The sequence below is a fragment of the Fistularia commersonii genome, chromosome 8, assembly GCF_037954325.1.
Source record: "Fistularia commersonii isolate RoL2024-O1a breed Wild chromosome 8, RoL_Fcom_v1.0, whole genome shotgun sequence".
NCBI lineage: Eukaryota > Metazoa > Chordata > Actinopteri > Syngnathiformes > Fistulariidae > Fistularia > Fistularia commersonii.
This window is the reverse complement of record NC_141291.1, coordinates 3444462-3467303: the sequence shown is the minus strand read 5'-3', so window position 1 is coordinate 3467303 and position 22842 is coordinate 3444462. Positions and strand designations below refer to the sequence as shown.

Genomic DNA, 22842 nt, shown 5'->3' with positions numbered 1-22842 from the left:
ACCTAAAATTGGGAGAACTCTTTTGCATTCTGTTTTTGTGAATGAACAACTTGGCCAGGCCTTAAAATAACATTGACACATCGTTTACTTAAAAGTAAACCAAATGTTATGTCATCTCTTCAGAAGGAAACTGGTGACGATGGAAAATTGTCTTTAACCCATTTTTGAGTTTTAGCCCAAAAGCCCTGTACTTTTTCGCATGAGAAAAATATATGGTCTGTGGTTTCAATGTTGTCTTCACAAAATGTCCAAATGTTATCTTCAATATTAAAGCGTACTCTCAATAATTCCTTAGATGGGTAGATGTCATTCATAATTTTGAAGTGGGTCTCTTTTGCCTTGGGGGTTATGTGTAGAGTCAGATACATAGTTCGCAGCTTGGCAATCGATTCCTTATCAAATTTATTTAAAATATTATTTTTGTTTTGATGCCCTGGGAATAAGTTTTCTGTAAATAATAAGGAGTTGCTGCATTTTCTATCCAGAATTGAGATTCCCTGGAGTGATAGTGGGTGTAACGCTGGTTGTACTGTTTGGTGCGTCTCTATATTTTTGGTCAGGAATACAAATTGTCGAGGGAGTGCGTTACGTAACTTTATGAACTCTGATATGGAAGGGTTAAAGCTGTGTTTGGTGCAGAATTGTTCATAGTCTAAAAGACCGCCATTGTCATCCATCAAGTCAATTATTGATCATATACCTTTCTCAAACCATTCCTTGTAAAATAGAGATTTGTTGTGATGCAGTACATATACATTGTTCCATATTATTGTACCATGTGGTGAGAAATTGTGTACATATATCATTTTCCAGTACAATAATATTTGTTTACGGAATTTAACGGGAATCTTGTTGATGTCAAAGTCGGAGATAAACAGAGGACTTAGACTTGAATAAGTAGTTAGGAATACAATACCAGAAAGAATGATGATGCTTGATCCAGGATTTCAACCAGTTCACCCTCAATGTTCCATTGAGGCAGTCCAAGTCTATCACTTTCAGACCTCCTTCACATGTTTCTTTCACCATATGTGATTTTTTTTTAGATAGTGTAGTCTGTTCCTCCAGATAAAGTTGAAATCTATTTGGTTAATAGATTTTATAAGTTGATTTCGAACAGCATTGGAATACATCGGGTATATACATCTACATAAACATTCCATTTTGGTCAAATATATCCGACCTAATATTGATAAATCTCTTTGGAGCCATATATTCAATTTAGCTTTACTTTTATTGAGTTTAGATTCTATGTTCTTGGATTGACTTAACTTTTGGTCCTTAGAAAGGAAAATACCCAAGTATTTTATTTCTGATTTAATAGGCAGATTTCTTTTCGGAGATAATTTCTCTTCCTTTTCTGGCGCACCGGAAATGACGAAATGCCTTTTATTTTGAAATTAATATGACAACCGGAAGTAGCTACCGCACGACGTGACAGTAGCTTGATGGAAACCCAGTCCGCCGCTAGCCTCCCACATCTTTCAAATGAGCGAACGAAGGCGAGCAGCGAGGGCCAGGTACCGCCTTCTTATCATATTTATAATACTTATTATCATTATTATTTGAAACTATCGTCCGTTTGAAGCCTGTTCTAAAAAAATAGCCGTTCTTTAAAGGGATGTTTTTAACCTACTAGAAGGTTCGGCCCAACATCGCCGCTACACGGGATTAAGTTTCCCCGGAGGGGCTAACTGTCAGACGACCGAGGACACCGGCGTCTCTCATCCGGCTGAAAAATGAAAATAACCCGGCCGACCGCTCCGGGCAGGCCCCCGACGACCCCCCGCGCGTCGGAAAACAAAATAAATCCGCTCCGAATCGCTGTCAGTGAGACTTTAAACCGCAAACGTCATCTATAGAGCTCGACCCAGGTACATCATTTTAAGCTAGCCGGCTAATGTTAATGGCACAAATGTGCGTAACAAGCTTGAGACCGGAGGTGTGTGTGTGTGTGGGTGTGTGTGTGTGTGTGTGTGTGTGTGTTTTGCATAGCTGTAGTTGCTTCAGGTGTGATTGCACCCAGTACCTACGACAACAACAAACAAGACGCCATTCATCTGTTCTGTCTTCTTTATTACTTCAAATACCCCAAAACACCGTTCCTTCTCATGTTTAAATATGTTTCCAGGCTGCCCAGGAAACTGAGCTGGGTTGTAGATGCTTCTGTGAGTTCAGCATGACTTCTTCTTTTCTTTGGATTTTACCTTTCAGGGGTCTCCACAGCGAACAACCTTCTCCATCTAACCCTATTCTTTGTATCCTCCTCTCTTACTACATCCAACTCTTCTCTTTGGTCTTCCTCTAGACCTCCAATTCCAGCATCTTTTATACCAATATACTCACTAACTGGCTTCTCTGACCTTCTCTCCAAAACATCTAACATGTGCCGTCCCTCTGATGGACTCCTTCCTGATCCTATCCGTCCTGGTTGCTCCCAAAGAGAACCTCCACATCTTCATCTCTGCGGCTCTACCTCCTGTCTTTTGGTCATTGTCACTGTTTCAAGACCATATTTCTTTGTTAATTTGACCCTGAAAGTGAAGGTCCGTCTGAAGGTCCTGTTTGTTCCCAACCAGCCAAGTTCAAGTGTGTGCATCGGTGTGTCCGCGTGGGGTTTCTCCCACAGTCCAAACACATGGAGTAGGACTAGAGATGTGTGAATGAGCGAGTGAGTAGTTGCATGTGTGTATCGGGGATCTCGAACCCGCGGTCTGACATTTTGTGCCATAAGCCCTGGGGTAACGGCTCAGCAGAAAGGTGTAAGAAAACCACGCATGCTGCACTAACACTTAAAGTTGATATCAACTAGGGGCACAAATAAAGGTCCGCGTGTTTGTGACCCCTGGATCTGATGTGTGAATGGTTGTTTGTCTCCATGGGAAAGAGAGGGTGAATGGTTGTGTGTCTATGACGTGTGAATAAATGAGTGAGAGAGGGAATGGTTTCCTTTCTGGGAACGTTTGTCTCTATATAACGTGTAAATGAATACCAATTACAAATGCGGAGAAAGCATTTAATTTGTGGTGACGTAAAATCACATCCGAAATAACATCAAACATCAAATTTTGTATCTTGATGATAAGAATGAGATTAGCAATAATAATAATAGCCTTATTTACACCAGCGAGTGGTGTTGCAGATACAACAGTCTGACTGGCCGGAGGCCTTTTCCTCTCACGAACCACAGCAGACTCCTTTGTGCACGAAGCGGAGGTGAAACCGCCGGAGAGTTTCTGCTCGGCATCCTGTTATTCAACGCGGCGCTCGTCTTTGTGGGTCGTGCCGATTTGTTGACGAGGTCCGGCGAAGGTGGACAGGAAGCGAACAGAACTCTGAGGGACGTCGCGGCAACGCTCAGACTCCATCGGGGTGACGCCGACCGCACGTACTTACATCTGCCTCGACTGGCATTACGCAGCAAAACAGAACGTCTGATAGCCTCGTGGTGATCAGAGCAGTCTGCTGCTAAGACTTTATATCACAACTTTTTTTACACACACTCACACACACACACACACGAGTCTTTCTCACCATGACACATCAAGGTATCTGGTGTGACACCAGGTATCTGGTGTGACAGAGCCTGTATCTCTCCTGAGACTTCTGTTTCACCCCAGTAACACACTTGAGAGGAGTCTGTCATGTTGCACACACACACACACACACACACACACATACATACTTGCTCCCCCGCTACCGTTTTTGCAGCGTCTGACCCGCCGCCACAGGAGCCGGGGTCAGGGGGTCACCAGGGTGTGATCAGTGTGTGAAAGGTGTGTTTTTTGAGGTGGAGGGGGAGGCGACCCGTGTGCTGGGTCAGATGTTCAGCCTGAACCCAGTTGCGGCGGGAGACTTTCTAAGGAGGACGACAAGAAGCAGGATAAAGGAAAGAAACGATGGCGGGTTTCACTTTCTCGGGAAGATTTATGGCTCTTTGTTGCTTTCCCAGGCACAGTTGTGTGCGCGCACGCATGTGCGCGCACAGCCTCTCCTGATAAACCTTTTTCCGTCTTCTATCCTGTTCATCACCTACTTTGCAGTGTGTTTCTAAAATCAGGCTATTAGTGTGAGGCATTTTCCCCACAGGGCTTTAGAAAGAAAGGTAATAGAATCACTTCTGCGAATCTCTCGCTCTCTCTCTCTCTTTTTTTTTTTTTCAAGGGATTTAAAAATTGCGATTTCATCACTTCTCAACACTGAGGTCTTTATCTGGATGGTCTGGAGAAAATGTGTACTTTTAATCCCCTCTCATACATTCTTATCCCGCTCTGGCGGTCACATTGTGCCCCGATGTGACTCTGATTCCCCGGAGCAGATAAAGGCCTCGTCAGGCCGAGGTATTATAGTTCTCGTTTCTGTTTCCGTCGAGTTATCGGACGCTTGCCGCGTGGAATGACGACATCGATCTCGGCTCAAATGCGACGCGTCGAAGAAGAAATGCTCGTTTGAGATGAGAGGAGATAGAACTCCGAAGTGCCCGATAAGCACGGTAATATTTAGAGTACGACCCCGAAACACCTGTCACTTCGTTTGTCTCGTCTTAATGGGGAAATCAGTCCGAAGATGCCGTCTCCAGACGCGTGCTCCGCTCCCGGAGCGCACGCACCGCACCGCAACCGCTATTATTAACAGTCTCGCCGCCGCTCTCAGACTAGGACGTCTAATATTGTTGCAGCTGCAGGCGCTGAGGAGGCCATGACAAAGGAGGATGTCTCAGAGCCTGCCGAGGGGGACGCCGCCCCGGGCTGCCGCTCCAGATTCTGCTCCCACCAGCGACCGGTCGTCCACCAGGTGGCGTCGGCGCCGATGCCCAGCGACTGCGGTGAGCACGCATCGGCACATCTCACACTGGTGTTCACCCCCTCACTCCAAACCTTTCTATCCCAAAAACATCCAGCGGGTTCATTGGAGACCCTCGATGAGCCAGACTCGGGAGGGTGAACGCTTGTATGTCTCGATCTAACGCGTGAATGCTCGTGTACTCTAGCGATACAGGTGATGAATGAGTGAATATTTAATCGGAAAGCGTGAGAACACGGTGGGTGATGACCAGCGAGTCGTCTGCGGCGTTGAATTTGTTGAGAGAAAGCTGAGAATCCCGCGGCAGCGGAACTTTATAAACTCTAAATGATAATTCCAGCTCACCCTGAGGTGAGTTTGTTTTCAGACAAGTTCCCCCGACGGTACGATCTCCTGGAGGTCAGAGGATTTAAATGGAGAGCAGGAGCGGCGACACGGGCGGAATCCTAAGTCTAGCGTTTGCGGTGAAAAGACCAAACCCCGTTCGCCGCTCTGCTGTTTGTTTTGTCCGTCGCGTCTCCTTCGTTCGCCGCCTTCCGTCTCCGAATCCATCAGACCTTCATTCACTCAGAGGTCAGAAACAGAAAACATCCCCGCCGACCTCCGGGTGGACTTTCCCTCTGTGGCTTACCAACAACATTACTCAAATAAATGCAGAGCATTTAACTTTCCCCCAACACTCGAGTCGACTGATAGCCCTTGTTTTGTTTTTTTTTTCGCTTTCTCTCGGTCTCGTCCCGTCCGTCGCCTCCAGAATTCTCCTTCTTCGACCCCAGCGAGCCGCAGTGCCGGGAGATCCTGCTGGACCCCTGCACCCGGGTCCCGGAGCTCTTCGCCGTCCTCAGGCAGTGGGTTCCCCAGGTCCAGAAGAACGTCGACCTCATCGGCAATGAGGTGATGATCGCAGGAAAGCTCTCCCTAGCCGTGCTTTCGAAGCTTAACAAGTTTAACCGGTTCACACGCGTGTCGAATCAGATCAACACGCAGTGTGAATCCGTCGGAATAAATCGGGTTGTATTGGTAGAACCGGGCTTGTGTCTGGAGGGGAGCGGCGGGCCATTATTTCCCACTTCCACTTAATAACCGCCTCTCTTGAGAAATAAAAGCCTCGTTTCAAATTAGGTTCAAATCATCTTCCTCTGCCTTCCGGCCGGCTTGCTATCAGCGGGACGGGATCGCGGGTTTCCTCTTAACGGGCCGAGTGATGACGTTTGCGAACGGGTGTCGCCGTCTGCTCCTCGTGCAGATCCTGAAGAGAGGCTGCGGGGTGAACGACCGAGACGGCCTGACGGATATGAGCCTCCTGCACTACTGCTGCAAGGCCGGGGCCCCGGGCATAGGTCGGTGTGGATCACGCCCGCCTCGCTGAGCGCCGACACCGTCCAGGGGGTCTCGGGCTCACCCTTGGCATATCGCCGTGTTTCCCAGGCGACGCGGAGACGGCGGCCGGCTTCGCCCGCAAGCTCCTCGCCCTCGGCGCCGATCCCAACCTCCGCTCCCGCTGGACCAACATGAGGGCTCTGCACTACGCCGCCTACTTCGACGTGCCGCAGCTCATTCGGGTGGTGCTGCAGGCCTCCCAGCCCGGAGGTAAGCGCCGCTGTGCCGGGGCCAAACATTTCTATTTTTAAGGAATAAACGCAATGAGAAGTCAGTCCCGGGTGATTAATCATATTCCTGCCACCGAGGTGCCCGATACTCGTAGATGCGCAGTACTTTACACACCGCAATACTACTCCTCTGCAGTGCAGACTCTTGATAAAGATAAAATATTCAGGTCAAGTGAGAAGGTTAGTCCTCCAGCTCGAGGCTCTCGTTGTTTTTTAATTATACAAGCTGGAAGCCTCTCGGATGAAGCCGGCGATCTGGGAGAGTTAACAGATCTGGACAAAGGCAGCGGGAGTTAAATTACATTCCTGTTAATTATTGAAGACAGCGTCTGCGAGCAGCTCGGAAAACAGAAGCTCCGGGATGAGCAGCCGAGGGTTTGTCTAACCTCTGCCATTTGTACCGGTGCATAATATATAGTGCCATTACTGTCATTCGAATGGAAGGGTTATTGCCGCCCTCGTCATTTCGCAGAATCCCAAGCCTCTTAGCGCCGATGTGGGTGCGGCCAGCCGAACGCTCACCTGGCCCGATGACGCCGGAGCTACATCGGCACGGCGGGCGGTTTTGCATTCTTCAGGACTTTAAGTTACTGCTCCGTCCGCAGTTGATAGAAATACAGCAACCTAGACTTTGACGGTGATGGAACAACCCCGCTGAGGGGACGTCGCCGAGAGCCGAACGAAGTTTCCTCGCGAAACGCCGACCCTCGACGCGAACGAAGGAGCCTTCGTAAATATCCAACAAACTTGTCAGCGGACGTGCGAGAAGCTCCTCCTCCCCGTGCCCAAAAATAAAAGTCAACAGGAGCGTGATATATCTCCCGACCCCTTTTTCGCTTTTTAATACCGCCATGTTTTATTACGCAAAGACGACAACATTCTCGCCGTAAACGTCCACTTTATCTTGACGTATAACAAGTCGGCACCTTCCTTGAAATATTGTCGCCCCTCAGCGCGGAGGTGTGCGGCGGAGTGACGGCCGCTGCCAAGGAGATGGACCGAACCTTATTAAAAAGCTATATCCGATAGAATCCTCCGTATATTACAATCACACGTCGTTAAAAACACTGCTTTAAAAAATGGCGAGGAGTCATCAGTCAGATCGTTGATGCGGAAGATATTTCCGTGATGGATGGAAGCCAGCGTTCCTCTCCGCTCAGCGGGCGGACGGGAGGTGATTTACAGATAATACCCGAAAATGCTAAGTAACTGCCCTCGTCTGAGAACAACACGTGATGACTCAAAGCAGGAGACGTACCGTTCCCGGAGGAGGAGCTTCCAGGTGGAGGAGCTTCCAGGTGGTGCCGCCGCCGCCACGGACGCCTTCCCCTCCGCTGGACGTTCCCTCGGAGAAGGATTTCAAGTTTAGTCTCACCCTCGTTTCTCGGCCGCTCCACGTGGGTCCTGGAGCTGGAGTCAGAGTTTGTTTGCGTTCACTGAAAAAAAATCAAACGTGTCAGAAACCTATCGGAACCCGATCCGGCAGAACCGGGGACACGTTTGTTGCTGCCAGCTGGCCGCGAAAAACCGGCAGCTGGCCGAGCCGCAGCCGGAGCGGAAATTTAAGGCTACGAGTCTGTCGGAGCCGGACAGTCATCCGTGAATCCCGGGGAGGTGTGTCAATAATCCGGACAAACAAAGAGAGAGGTCTTCTGTCCACTTAGCCCTTTCAGGTCAGTCAGCCAATGGAGACCTGATAAAACATGATGTCTCTTTGGATCCTGGTCCAATATCACCTACCAGCCAACTTTCAGAGGAGCCAGAAGCAGGTTCAGTACATCTGCCGTGTCTTCTGGAGTGACATTGCACCTAACAGAGGAGGCAGAAGAAGAAACTGCCCCGTGTTTTTAAAAGTTCTCGTCAGCTCGTCACCCGGGAGTCGGCTGGACCTTCGCTCGGCTCACCAGCCGTCTCAGGAGAGCAGGACGTCGGCGCAACAACCCAGGAAGCACCGAAGCTCGATGGAAACCGTGGATTTAGTGGAACGGTTAATCTTCACTGAGAACGCGCTCAATTACCGAACTGTCTTCGTAGATGTGGACTCCACCTGCAGCGACTTCGACTTCGGTACGGCCCTGCACATCGCCGCCGCCAACCTGTGCACGTCAGCCGCCAAATGTCTGCTGGAGCTGGGAGCCAACCCCGCCTTCAGAGTGAGTCCCGGCACGCTCTCGGTACACACTTACTACACACCGGGGCGCCAGTAGACCTGCCGTTTGAGCTAATGTTTTGATTCAAGTAGTATTTTGAATACAAAGTCGACACACCAAATTCTCTCCAGTCTTCTTTTTTTTTTTTTTTGTTTCCTTCGGGTGGCTCCCTTCAGCCAATCACCCGCCTCCATCTAACCCACAGCCAATCACCCGCCTCCATCTAACCCTCTCCTCTGCGTTCTCTTCCCTCACGCTAACTAACGTCCTGTCCTCTCTCCCTCCTTCCATACATCTCCTCTCTGGCCTTTTCCCTCTAGGCCTCCTGTCTGGCAGCTCCAACCTCAGCATCCTTCTACCCAGATCTTCACCATCCCTCCTCTGTCCATGTCCAAACCCTCTCAGTCTGACTTTGTCTCCACCGACTCCTTTCCGGCGAAGTTGGAAAAATTTAGGTCCATAAACTTTTGTCAAAGCTCCCAGAAATGCAGCTTTTAGTCAGCTCGTCTGGTTATTACTTTACTTTCCGACCAGAAATTCCCCCAAATGTGCTTGAAGTCGTTTGGTTTCGTTCTTAAAAGGAAGTTAAAGCCGCCATCTGTGAGGGTGAAAGCGTGGGGATGTCAGTGATCGCAACAAATGGAAGGAGGTTTGGACCAAACGGGGCCGCCCTCTGAATCTGGACCTGCAGCTCTCCGGCTCGGCCCCGGCAGAAACCCGCGTCTCATCTGTAAACAGGCCCTGTTTGTTTCCCAGCTGCTGCTTGATTTCATCAGACTCTGGCCTTCATGGCGCCGCTTCCAAGTGTTTGTGCACAGTTTTCATCAAACAGGAGGGGGAAAAAAAAAAACAACAAATCTGCTCCTGCAATTTTCTCTCCTCGCAGTTTTCAAAGTCTTTATGTGATATGATGCAAGTCTTGCTCCCCGTTTGTATTCAAACTTTTGAATTTGGAGACTTTTTTTTTTCCATTTTTTTTTTTGCACAAAAAGTTCCTCCCCTCAGATGAAAATCATCTCGCATTTATTTCCCGCATTGTTCCCGTACGTCCTCCTCCATTTCCACATCCCGTTGTCCTTTCTGTCTGCAGTCAGGTGGCAGGTGTCTCTTGAAATTGCAACTGTCCCGCTACAAATTTCCCTGACGCGTTTTGAATGAGTCGCGTCAACATCTCAGTCGGCGCGCCGCCCCTCCGTCGCCTCGCTTGACGGCTCGGTGGAATAGAAACCCGAGCGAAGGCGCCGCCCGCCGTTCCGCCCTCCCGCCACCGGGTGGCACTACCGCACCGCGCATCGCCCCCGACGCCGCCTCCCTCGGCTGCAGCGGCTCTTAAAATACATGAATGAACGCAGAGGCGGGAGATCGCGGCTGGTAAAGAACACAGAAAGCGTTACAAATCATTTTGTATTAATATCATGACTATAGAAGCCCTGTTTTGTCGTCTCTCGTATCGCCGTTTGCTTTTCGCCGTCGGTCTTCTCCCGGCGTGAGGAGCCCGGTTTCGGCACCGCTACAAGTAGGAGGGGCTGTTTGCGCCAGAATAGAGCTCTGATTATCTCTCGTGAGAGTAAACAAGATGCAAAGGAACCCACGGAAACATTTACTTGCTTAGATTACCTGAAGCTACGCGGAGGAAAAGTACGCAAGGTGCATCTCGCGTCGGGCTCGTCTTCATCAGCCTCACATATGCCATTATTCCATGCAGTGGAGCGTTGATTTGTGATGCACTAAAATGCTCTCCCTACCAAATTTGTTTTTGAAAGATGGCTGTCGGTGGCTGCCAGTTGTGTGCGCGCGGCGAGCCGTCGGTGCTAAGTTGAGTAAAGGTCAGACTTGAAAGTAATATAATTGGATATTTCTCTTCTGGCCCTCGCCGAGATTTGTCAAAACAGGCGTCGCATTCGAGCGGCGGAAAAGTTTTTCGGGGACGGAAGAGAACGACACGGAAGCGATGATGGCGTTTTATTGCGTTCCTTGACGCATGTCTTACGACTTAATGGAAACTATTCCGAGGTGGCGTCTGAGGCGACCTCCCGCGGAGGATCGCTAGCTCGATGGCTGACGTCCGCGGGGAAAGTGTGAAACAATTTGTCTGGCGGGGTTGAGCTCCCTCACCTTCACGTGGATATATTAATTGGACTTCTAAGTCAGACATGAAGACGTCATCGAGTGTTAATATGGTTTTTATCATTTACGTTCACGGAGGGAGCCGATCCCAGCTGTCGGTGGGGGGGAGAGGCGGGGCTTAACCCGGACGGCCAGCTGTCAATCATGTCCGGGTTTCGTTTACGTGGCGTCAAATCCCAACACAGACGTATGAGCACGTTTTTCACGTGGAGATAGAAAGCAGGAAGGAGTGTGAGGGATGGGAGGCAGGAATCATCTACGACTAAAACCAGTAGCGCTGACAGTGACATGCTATTAGCCGAAGTGATATAAGGACAGCTTTAATATTCATAAAAGAAATCAGTGAGAACCCAGGCAGCCGCGGGATTTGGAACAGAAACCTTGTTTTTCAGCAAGGCGGCAGCACGGACCGCCGAACCTCCGCTGCGCCGCAACTACTGATTTTTATTTTTACAGATAAAATATTTATGCAACGTTGCACCGGCGATACATCGCTGCATTTGAACTTTATCATCGGCGAACCAGGCCGCGTACGGACAACCCGGCGTGAGCTCTATTGTCGTCGTAGAAGCGCGATACCACGACGCCTCCACGCGAAATCCGCGACAATACCGACCGTCCGCACCCGGGGCGGCGCGGCGAGATTCTGTCGGAGACCTCATACGAAGCCGGAGGTGCGCGTTCATTGAAGTCGTCGCCGCGGTTTGCATCCCCTCGCTTACAACACGGGAAGCGATAGCTTTGGCAGCGGGCTGAGAGCATCGGGCGAAGCCCTTTTTGATGTATATCAAAGACCGCTGGTGTTGTTGCTGGAGGCGATAGCGAAACACGAGTGTGCCCCAATTACAGCGGCATTAAAAGAGCCTCCCTCGACTGTCACGCCTCTGCGGCAGTCTCCTCCCACCTCTCGCTCGGCGTGAGGCTGCTCGGGAAACTCGACTTCGCTTTTATGTCGGCCACCTCAGGACTCCGCGTGCACAAAGGGTGTTGCCGGCGTGAGCGGCGGTAACGCCAGGATGCCCGCCCTCCCCCCCCCCCCGCCGCCGCTCCCGAGGGCAGGTCCGACATGAAAGTAAGGATCCCACTAAATCCAGCTGCACATCCAACTGTGAAAAAATCCTGAAACAACTTTATTGATCTGTTGCGCGCACACCGAAGTGCCCGAACGCTGAGGTGTTTATCTGTGGCCCCGCGCCAGCGGTGCGAGGGGGACGGTCCGGAGAGCGGCCGGTTTATCGGCACAGAACAAATGGCTTCCAATTGTAACCTCCGTTCAGTGCACCCCGGTGCACGGGGCGGATAGATGGACTGATGGATTTAACAAGTTGGAAATAAAATGGTTTTTACGGCCCCGCTCGCCGAGAGCCACGGCTCATAAGGAAAAGCGAAGTGTAGTTCCGCGGACGGCCGTCGGGGGCGGGGGGCGAGAGGGCGAGAACATCCTACCTGCGTGCAAATCCCGTCATACATTGGACGCTGCACGCTTTTCGTGCTGGACGTTACCGCCGTGTTAACGCCGTAGATGTGGAATAGCACGGACGAGGATTTGCGCTTCATCGTCCCGTCCGTTTCGACCCACGTGAGGAGAGCCGGGTCAAGATGATTGAGGAATGCGGTCGTTGCGTTTCGAATCGGGGGTTGAAATGCCGACCGCGGAGGGGACGGGAAACAACCTGACCTTTATTTAAAGTCCCCGCGTTTATAGCCGGGGCCTTCGGGGCCGACCCGAAGTCATCGCCGGGGATGATTACCATTCATGTGTTGCTTTTTTCTCGAAGCTCCGATCCCTTGAACTCGGATCCGCCCGGTCTCGCGGTGATTTTCGGGCACGCGGCCTGCATACAACATGCGTCCCCCGTCAAACCGACTCAGTGTGATATAATATGATTCTATCAGCCATAATATTATCCTCTTACCGCCTTAATGCGTTCGCCGCTGGCCTTTTTTTTTTTTTTCCCGCCTCCAAATTGTTAACTGGTCCAGCTTCTGTCTGGAAGTTAATACTTGATATCACTTAATATTTCAAATTATTCTCTCTCCCAGGGGCCCTGAAAACCATAGTCATTAGGCTCCTTCTGAAAGAGAACCATCTCTACATCTCACTATTAGAAAATGATAGGTTCCATCTCCAAACTTGTATTCTTCCACGGCTGAGTGCTTTTCCACTCAGGATCCTTCCCCTCACTACGCGCCATCTTTTCAGAGGACAGGTTCTTGCCATTTTCCGTCCCTCCCTCCTTCTACGTCTCCATGATTTGGGCTACCAGAATGTATAAATCTCAGTTTTTAAATGTCAAATTTAGACGACTTTGTGACCGAGGAGACGAGGAGGCTGATGCGCCCGAACGCCTCGGGTTGTTTCAGCCGGTGAAGACGCGAACGCTCGTCGCCTCTAACTGACCGCCAGTCGAGGGAGAAGGGTCTCGATTTGGATTTAAAAAAACAAACAAATAAAAAATAAAATCCCCCATCCGTTCATTTGTCTTCAGGAGGCTCGAGGGGGGCTGCTGTGAAGCTGCATCTCACGTCTTTGCAAAGACGTGGCGAGAAGAAAGAGCAGCGCATCAACCCGGACCCTTTGCTGTGTTTTGACATTGAATGATCGCGGCCCCAAACTCCCGGCGTGACGAGACGAGACGGACGGCTCGGGATTTTTATTTATTATTTTCAGAAGAAGTCGGTCAGAAGTCAGAGCCGTCAGCCTCTAACTTGTCCGCCGCTTCTCCCTCCTTCTCCGAATCCAGAACGAAAAAGGCCAGTGTCCCGCCGACGTGGTTCCCGATCCCCTCGACATGCCCTTGGAGATGGCTGATGCCGCAGCTTTGGCCAAAGAGCTCCAGTCGTTGCTGAGAGAGGCTCTGCCGCAGTCCAACTCCCCCCTGCCCCTCACGCCGCAAGTCCAGCCCCCACCCGCCCTGTCGGACAAAGCCAGGATACAGCTGGCCGCCGTGGGAATCCGACTCGGCGACCACGTTGTCATAGCGGGCCAGAAGGTGCGTAGTAGCTCGCTAACTCGCCGCGCCACGCACTCGCTAGCATGCGGTAGGTAAGCGCGCTAACAGCGGTGCAAAAGTGCAAAGCGCTAACCTGGCGCGTGTTCTTTGCAAAACGTGTATCTCGACGCAGATCCGCGCATCCGTCGGCACATTTCGCTTTTTAATTCATTGACTCGTCGCCGCTCCTTTAACATTTCGCGTCGAGAGCGTTGCCTTGAGTGGAAGCAGCAGAACAGAAATTTGACGGGGAACAAGGCCTCTCCGGGGGAGGGAAGCGCTGTGACATTTTTTTTTTTTTCACCCCCCAGAAAAGACAAGTTAAAAAAAAAAAAAAAAAAAAAAACACAACTTGTTTCCTCGGTAGCGAAGCTTTGTCTCTCTAATTTGCCAAATCTACTTAAGCGGCGATGTGCCGCGAAAGTTTCAAGCGCTCCTGGGAGGGAGTGATAGATGACGCCGATTATTTTAAATCACTTTACACCCAGAGCACACTTATGATTAATAAATTCCTCGGCTCGCAGCCTTTTGCGCCGTGTCCTTTACTTTGAGGCCACATTATGCATCCTTTAGCTAATTTAAATGACGAATGCACCTGGGCGGCGGGCGGCGGGACGTGCACTTTAGAAGACTTAAACAAGCTTGGCGTGGGAGCCAAAAAAAAAAAACAAAACAAACAAAACATCAAAATCTTTCAATTTTAGTGCTAAAAGGCAGCGGACGGAGGAGTAAAAGCCCGACCCCCTTCTGTTTCCACGTCGCCGCGGACGTGCCCGGATGCGAACGGAATTATGATTTCTTATTGTTTTTTTCCCTCAGAAAAAGCATTAGCGAGCGGGGTATTTACAGGAAGCCGCCGCTGCCGGTGTGTTTACTATCCCTCCGCTGCGAGACAAAGACGCCGCGCTCTCTTTGTTTGTTCTTTCTCTCGCGGTCCGCCTTCATCTCATTTCCACCTCCATTGTCTGCTGTTGACTTTTCTCGCGTCTCACTTCGCCGCGTCGCTAACGGAACGACCAGAAAAGCCCCTCCTCCTCCATGAATCTTTTCCACGTAATGTCTTTTTTTATGCGTTCTATGGAATCCAATAGCCCCATTAAGTTGAGCGGGAATGTGAAAATAGATTAAAGTTTGTAATTGAAGCGCGAATTGCAATGTCCGCGCTCGTATTTAGACCTGTCTCGCTTTGGCCGGAGCGCGCTCAGTCAGCTGGCGTTTGCTAACCCCCCCCCCCCCCCCCTCGCCCCGGACACACATCATTATTAGCCCTTTTTTTTTTTTTTTCTCCGAAGGCCGCGGAGGTTTACAGCCTCCTCGTGCTGCAACTTCCCGGCGGACCTGACGGCTACGAGCCGTGTGAGAGAAATATAGATTTCAGGCTGTTGCCGCCCTGTTTCCGGAAGAATCTCTGCGGCGGCTGCCGGAGCGGCAGGTGAAGCCCCGGGTTTGCGTGGAGGAGGACTCTGCTGTGACTTTGACAACCGAGCACGGCGGAATCATGACCTTGTTCCCGGCGTGAATTTTTCAGCGTGCACGCGGCGCCTCGGCGGGGTACCGCAGCGGACGTTCCCGCTGAGAAAATGCCGACGTTTCAGGACCTCCGGGTCGCGAACCGCTCGGATATTAGGACGCAGTGCTTTTGTTTGCTTGAACTTCACCCGATGTAAGGAGCGAGTAGATATCTGCGCCGTTTACTCCAAAACAAAACAGTCAACTTGCTGTTTATCAGCAAATAACCGACCTTAAATCGATAACCTGCGCAGGATCTGCGGGTTTTGGTTAATTTCTCAGCTGTGACAATTTCGCCCCGACAACCGATGAAAGGAGTTTTCTGGTTGCTAAGCAACCCCTTTTTGCCAACCTCCTAACATCCAGGATTGTGTCTGACAGCTAATTGTTGAGCGCCGTTGTTTGTTTACCCGCGACAGAAGACCTTTATTAGTAACTAGTAATCAAGGATGTGAAGCACTGGAAACTTGCTAGAAGGATCCGTGTGTGAACGTCTGAAGGCGGCGGTTCGGGAGACTCGTCTTTCCAAAGTGTCCGTCAGATGTGTTTTTTTTTTTTCTTTTTCCCCGTCGAGCCACACCGGCATTACCTGATGTGGCCATTTTGATCCAAGGCTGTCAGCTCCGATTATATTTCCGGACCTCTCCTGCTGTTTGCTCACTCGCCCCGCTCCTCGGATCGTACCGAAACCGTAATGACAGTGTGAGCGTTCAAACTGAACAATGATTCAGAACACGCTGCCTCTGCAGCACACCCGCTGCAGGCTGGATCCACAAAATGGAAAAATCAGCTCGTTCACGAGTTGCGGTACTCAGGAATACTCAAGTGTGTTTGTTCTTTGAAAAATATGGGTATTAAACGGTTCTCGGTGAGATCAGCGGCATCTCCCCGCAGGCAGCCTAGCCGCCGTGGATACCAAAACACAAGGATGATTCCACGGAAACAGCGCCGAACGGGTTTGTACATTCGGCGGACGTTCGGACAGACTGTGATTATTTATTTTTTTTAGCGTAAAATCTAATTTTAAAGTCTTCCGGTGAGGTTTGCGCCTGTCATTTTCGTCTTAGCTGTGATTCGGGTTCCAAGTTTGCAAGAGTTAGTGTGCTGTATATGTGAATAGAAAAGCATACAGCACGGTGCTGAAAGGGGAATTGTGGAGTGGCAGGGTTAGGGTGGTGCAAGACATGTATGACAGCTGTAAGGTGTGACAGAAGAGTCCAAGGTAGAGGTGGCGGTGCATCAGGGATGCGCTCTGAGCCCTTTCTTGTTTGCGACGATGACGGACAGGCTGACAGATGAGGCCAGGATTGTAGTCTCCGCGGAATACGATGTTTGCAGATGACATCGTGAACTTTAGCCAGAGCAGGGAGCAGGTGGTGGAACATCCAGAGAAGTGGCGGTATGCCCTGGAAAGGAAAGGAATAAAAGTTAGCTGCAGTAAGACAGAGTATGCGTTTGAATGAGAGGAGTCCAAGAAGAACAATGAGGCTACAGGGAGCGGAGATAAAGCAGGTGGTGGAGGATTTTAAGTACCAAGGATCAACTGCCCAGAGCAACGGAGAGTGTGGAGAGGAGGCGCAGAGACGAGTGCAAGCATTTTAAAACAAGCGGAGAAAAGTGTCATGGGTGATAAAAGAGTATCAGCCAGAATGAAACGAAAGGTGGAGAAGATGGCGGTGACATGATGTCTGGTGTAGAAACAATGAGGAGAAACAGGAGCCAGAGCTGGAGGCAGCAGAGTTAACAATGAGGAGGATTGCATGTTAGATGTTCTGGAGATAAAGTCAGACTGAGATGGTTTGGATGTGGACAGAGGGGGGGATGGTGAAGATCTGGAGTAGAAGGACGCTGAAGTTGGAGCGACCAGAGTGAAGGTCTTGAAGACCTGAGAGGAGGTTTCTAGGAAGCGGCAACATTCCAGGCCACGCTGGAGATTCCATGGTTTCCACGCTCGGCATTTAGTAGGAAATGTGACAGCTCAATTTATGCTGCTCAGACCGTTAGACAGTAATTGGATTTACTTTATTATAATCAATCTATTATAACGATATAAGTATATGACTCATTAAGGTGCGTTTATTATAAGTCCAATTCATTACAGTGGGCTGGTATTATGGAGGTGTTCTCCGCACAGGGAGTGGGTGTCCATAACGGCTGCGATCATTTGACCGCTTCAGTGACCTTCCCGCGCGACCCTCCTGCCGCCACCAACCCCCGATGGGTCGGATATTTATTTTTACCCTCAAAGAGCGGCAGCTGGACTTTTAGACTGTCCAGCACCGGTCGCGTCCCTGCCGCTGTTAAAAACCCGCCCTCGCCCTTTCGCAGGTCGGAACCCTGCGGTTCTGCGGCAGCACCGAATTCTCCGGGGGCCTCTGGGCCGGAGTGGAGCTGGACAAGCCGGAGGGGAAGAACAACGGCTCCGTGGCCGGCGTCCAGTATTTCACCTGCGCCAGCAAACACGGTAGGCTCCCGGCGCTCGAGCCGTGACTTTAAATCCGACAGTTCGGGGCCGGTCTACTTCCTGGAACCGCATTCGGCTCGGGGTCGTGTTATTTGTGGCGCTAGCTAACCAGTGGTCTCCTTCTTCCCAGGGATCTTTGCTCCTCTCTCCAAGATAAGCAAACCCCTGGAGAGACACAAAGCCGGCGTCGCCAGGCCGGCGCGCCCCCCTCGCCGGGCCGACCTGTCCCGCGTCGCCGCCAAGGTCAACACAGGTACGGAAACGGCAGAGCTTCCCGTCGAAGTAGAGCGAAGGCTTTTAACTGGTTTAGAAATAAGTACGTTACAGGAAAAACAAATTGCGTGAGGTGAAATCCCGCCGGCGGCAGAAGTTTGAGGAAGTGTTTGAGCGCAGCGGGTAATCTGGTATATAATCCCCGGAGGGGGCGTTGGGGGAGGCGGTGTAAGAAATAAATAAACCCCGACCGCGTGCTACACAATAACTTCCAAGGAACCGCACCGAAGGGGTGAATGATGGCGAATAACTCGAGAGGTTGATGGACTTCCCAGGGGGAGGGGCTCCGTTTAAACGCCGCCTGTCGATTGGTGAAGCCTCAGAAGGGCGGGACGCTCCGACACCCCCTCCGTCGTGTAACGCCGTCCCCCGACAGAAGTGTTTTCTCCTCTGGGTTTCCCCCCGAGAGGTCGCGGGGCCTCGGGGGGAAAGAACAACAACAACAAGAGGTCGCGGGAGGTCACGGGTGTCGCGGCCCCGAGCTCAGGATGTCAGAACGACGTCGGCGCTCTCTGACAAAAAAAAAGGTCATTCATTCGCCTCACGTCCCGAAACTGTGTTTTCAACCATATGAAATAAATAAAAGGTAATATCGAAGTTAAAAAAAAAAAAAAAAAAAAAAATCCCAATGGTTCCTTTAAACTTTCTACAAGTTCTGGGAAACGAAACAAAAACTTTTGGACGGCTCTGAGGCTGTGACAGATCAGTGGTTTATATTTGCAGGGTGTTTTTAAAGCGAGACGTGCCTTTAAAAACGCCGCGGGCCGGGAGCTGTGAGGGGAAGTCGAGGGCCAGAGGAGATCTTTGCAGGTGTGTGCGTGGATGAAGGTGGTGTTGAAGGTCGGTTAGCTCGCGGACGGACTCCCGTCGCACTTCGCTTACGCCGGCGTGGGGCGTGATCTCCGGCGCCCGTGCTGGACGCCGTCACTCCGTCCGTCTGAAGGAAAGCGCAGTCGTCGGAGGACGAGGCAGCGGCGGCGGCGACCACGCCGAGCCGTTAACCTTCACGCTCGGACACTGACATCCCATTAGCACCGTTTGGCCTTTTGAAACAGCCGTCTGGTCCTCTGGCCTTTATCCTTCCATCAAAACATTAGCGTTAGCGGCGAGGAGCTTCTCCTTCATCTCCAGAGCCGCTCTCAGGTGTCAGACGTCGAAGGCGGAAAGCGATCCACGCAAGATATGGATGATCGACGTTTTAGCGAAGATTGTCCGGCCCACTGGAACTGTGCGAGTCACTTCCACGGATATCAGAGTTCTGAAAACCATTTCAGCTCGGCAGGGCGTCTTTACGGCTCCATGAGAACTCACAGGTGCTCGGCGGTTCTTGCAGACGGCAAGCCGCCGTTTGTAAAAAAACCACTGCGGTCACTCGTCGGATGATTTCTTGCTACGCCTCAGAGGGGTTCCCAGGGCTCGCAGAGGAACATGAACATTTTGAGCCAAAATAAGTCCAGAGTTAGCTAGCTAGCTGCTAGTTAGATAGTCCATAAACGCTGCGGCAGCTTCCAACTCCGTGTTGTCCGTGTCATCTTCTTCTGGGAATGCAAAAAGCTAAAGGATCCCCCGGAGGAGGCTATTTCCCGGAACAAAACTCGAGCCGGACAGCTCGTAGTACTTGTCTGTCTGAAAGTAGCTATTGTGTTTAACTGCAGTAGGGCTGAACTAACAATGGGGAATGTAAAATGCTGTCCCCGACGAGCCCCGGGTTCTGTCCTCGTAGCTTGCCCGAGCTGTGGCGCAGCACCACGGAGCTTATCGGATTTGCGTCACCATGTTGTCGCTCAGCCGCAACCGAAATCCAACTTTGAACCTGTTGTCGGAAACAAGACGCAGAAATGAAGCCGCGGACGTTCTCCTGTCTCGCAGGATCACTCGCGACCAAGACGGGCTCTAAATATCATCCGGTGACCTCCAAAGTTCCTGGAAAGTTGTCCTTCTTGGCGGTTATGGTGCTCGCGCCCTCTGGGGTTTACAGTATACGGTTGCGGTGTAATAGTCAAGAGGTTTTTAAGGCCAATGGATTTTGACACGACTATTAGCCTATAGAATTTTGTGATTGATAGTCCAATTAGGCAGGGTTTAATAACTACACCTTAGACAGGCCAAATAGCTTGGCAGCCATTCATCACCAGGAGTGCGTTAGGAAGTGTGTGGCCGTATATTTATACAGCGCGGGAACCGGACTAATTTACGGCCAAACAGTGTCCCGGGGGCCTCACACCCGCGGCGCTAGCCCTGTTTTAGCATCCCTCCGACCGGCGGAGGCCCGTCGGAACGCCGGCGCTCCTTTGGCCGTCCGTCTGCCGCTTCAAGTCGGTGTCGCCGTTCAAGAAGGCTGGAGATAACCGGGAGGTCCCTGCGAGCGAAAGGTCAAGTGACAAGAAAGGTTTTGGTATTCCGAGGAGCGCCGGCGGCGTCTGCTCCGCCGAGCCCAGAGGGGAGATAGAGCCCTGCGTCTGACGGGCTCGCTTCACGGCTCCCTTTTAACGGGAGCTGATACCAAGATCAATAAAGGGCCGGCCGCTTGTGGATTCTTCTAATACCTTTTTTCAAGAGTAAAGTTTAAACCGAGAAGTAATGAGAGAAAGTTGATGTGACGGAAGTTCAAAGGTCACGGGCCGACCGGTTCCTCACCAGGTTCTCCGTCGTGCTCTCGCAGTCCTAAAAAGTAAAAATAAGCTCATTTATTCATTTCTATATCTATAACGCTTAACCTGAGCCTTCTGTCATTGGGCGCCTGGACTAGCCAATCACAGGGCCACATATAGAAACATGTCATTCACACGTCTGGAAACGGGAGGAACCACAACCGGAAACGGGGAGAACACGGAGGCTCTCGAAATCCGACCTTCTCGCCGTGAGGCAGACGTGCTCACGTCTGCACCGCGGAGCTCATGAACACGTGCATATTTAAGATCCAACAAAGAGCCAAATAAAAGCCGCAGAATGATCGGACGGTCTTTGGTCTTCACCGCCCCTCGGGGTTCTTCTCTGATGTTCTCGGCGCATTGAAGCCCTTCGGTCCGAGCGTCGGTGTTAAAACATTCAAAGCCCGAGTCGTTCTTTACGAACAGCCGTCCGGAATCGGGCGCCGACAGACGGAAGGACATGGAACGTATCTCCGTGACGTCCCGTCAACCGGAGAATTTACAGGCGATTCATCAGTCGGAGGCGTTTCTCGTCAGATTGAAGCCATCATTTGGCAAAGGGTGAGGTTCTGACCCGTCTCTGTCTGGGTAGCAGTCAACCTCCACCGCCGCCGCCTCTCCGCCTTTAAGCACTTTGGCTCAGATTTGATCAATTAGCCTCTAAGAGCTCGGCATTTAATTAACTTATGGCCCGTGAACGTCTGCAAGGATAAAAGCGCGATTAAAACCAGCGAAACCGGGCGTCGCTCGCCTTCCGGTAGGCGTTTGATCCACGTCGCGTAAAGACGCAGAAGAAAGCGGGAGGTCGGTCAGGACCGAGGGAGACTCGGTTGTGAATGTTTCCCGTCTGGTTTTCCGCCCCAGGTCTTCTCTCCCACTCTCTCTCTTCGTCGTCCTCGTCGCTGGATTCCCGTTACGGGCCTCGACCGCGACCCCTGGCGAGGCAGCGGCCGCCGGCCAGGCAGAGGCGGGGCCGGTTCACCCCGAGCCCCAGGACCACCCCCTCCCCGGCTCCGCGATCTTCACCCGGGAACAGCGAAACCCTCAGCGCAAGTGTGTTTCCGTCTCCCATCTTTTCATACCATCCCATACGGATGATCCTAACGCTCCTCCCGTCCTCAGGTCTTCGTAGCCGGACGCCCTCAGCGAGCAGCTCCGTGTGCGAGGGCCAAGAGCTGCGCCGGGGGGACCGGGTCCTGGTGGTGGGGCAGCGGACCGGCACCGTCCGGTTCTACGGGAAGACCAGCTTCGCCCCGGGTGAGCTGCCCCGTCCACCCGGTTTCAGAGGACGCTGAACGTTCGTAAGGAATCGCCGTGAATAATCGTAGCGGCAGCTGACGGTGTTTGCGAGCGCCGAAGTCAAATGAAGCTCAATTAGCTGGCGGAAGACGGGAGGGAGACGGCACGGCGGGGGGGAGGGAGGGGCTGTCGGAAAATCACTGTTATTAATGCCGCCTGCCGTCAACAATGTGACCTGATTAAAGTTTAAATGCCAGATTTTGAGCCGTCGCTTTTGACGCGTCGACAGGCGTCCCGTTAAATCAGATCCGCCGTTTTGAACGGAACGACGCGTAAGCCATGGAAATCCGGGCGAAAGGGTCCGAATCCGCGGCAGGGAGCAAAATGATGTTAGCAAAACATGCTAGCGAAGATGTTAGCAAAACACAAGAGATGACTTCGATCTCTACCAGATTGCGATCCTGGGACAATTATCCAGACACGGGACGTCCAGATGATTGGTTGTGTGTCTTCATGACAGGGTGAGTGGTCCTCCGTCCCCCTCGGTTGACCGGCGATCGGTCCAAGTCGAGCTACGCCTCTCGCCCGATGACAGCTAGCATACACTCGCCTCTCCACGAGTGCAGGATAAACCGGATCCGTACTGAATGAATGAATGAGGTTTGGGAAAACACATGTTCACGCTGCAAAGCAGCCCAATTTCTGACCACCTTCCTGATGGCCCCAAGCTGCTTCCTGCATGGAGCCGTCCCAGGACGGGGGGCTTTTCTGCACAGGGGAAGAAGTTGGGTGAAACCGAAATAGACCTCCTTTAAACAAACAAGTTGTTTAATATTTAGCGAGCGCTGTAACTCAGCAGACAGCCGACCCAACCGTACATGAATAATTTGCCACGACTTCACGTGGGACTCGTGTTTGTCTGGCTTCCCGCGTGTTCTCGGTTCTGCGGTTCGAGACGCGAGCTGACGACGCTCCCGCAGAATCCAACTTTTCTCCGTAAAAAAAAAAAAAAAAAAAAAAAAA

General features: G+C 51.4%; 1 protein-coding gene across 8 annotated transcripts in view; it reads left to right on the top strand.

The window, feature by feature from the left end:
- Window positions 1-1444: 1444 nt before the first annotated feature.
- The window catches only part of LOC147231598 (CAP-Gly domain-containing linker protein 4), a 30418-nt gene continuing 9020 nt past the window's right edge, over window positions 1445-22842 (top strand). Inside the window, exons 1-11 of one of the 8 annotated variants that reach the window (XM_086150484.1) lie at window positions 1445-1520; window positions 4679-4825; window positions 5558-5697; window positions 6050-6143; window positions 6232-6393; window positions 8448-8566; window positions 13435-13683; window positions 17521-17656; window positions 17787-17909; window positions 21445-21633; window positions 21703-21837. In XM_086150484.1, coding sequence (XP_086006610.1) covers window positions 4699-4825; window positions 5558-5697; window positions 6050-6143; window positions 6232-6393; window positions 8448-8566; window positions 13435-13683; window positions 17521-17656; window positions 17787-17909; window positions 21445-21633; window positions 21703-21837 — 1474 coding nt within the window. In that variant the 5' untranslated portion in view covers window positions 1445-1520; window positions 4679-4698. The other 7 variants (XM_086150486.1, XM_086150485.1, XM_086150488.1 and 4 more) reach the window with 7 other exon arrangements.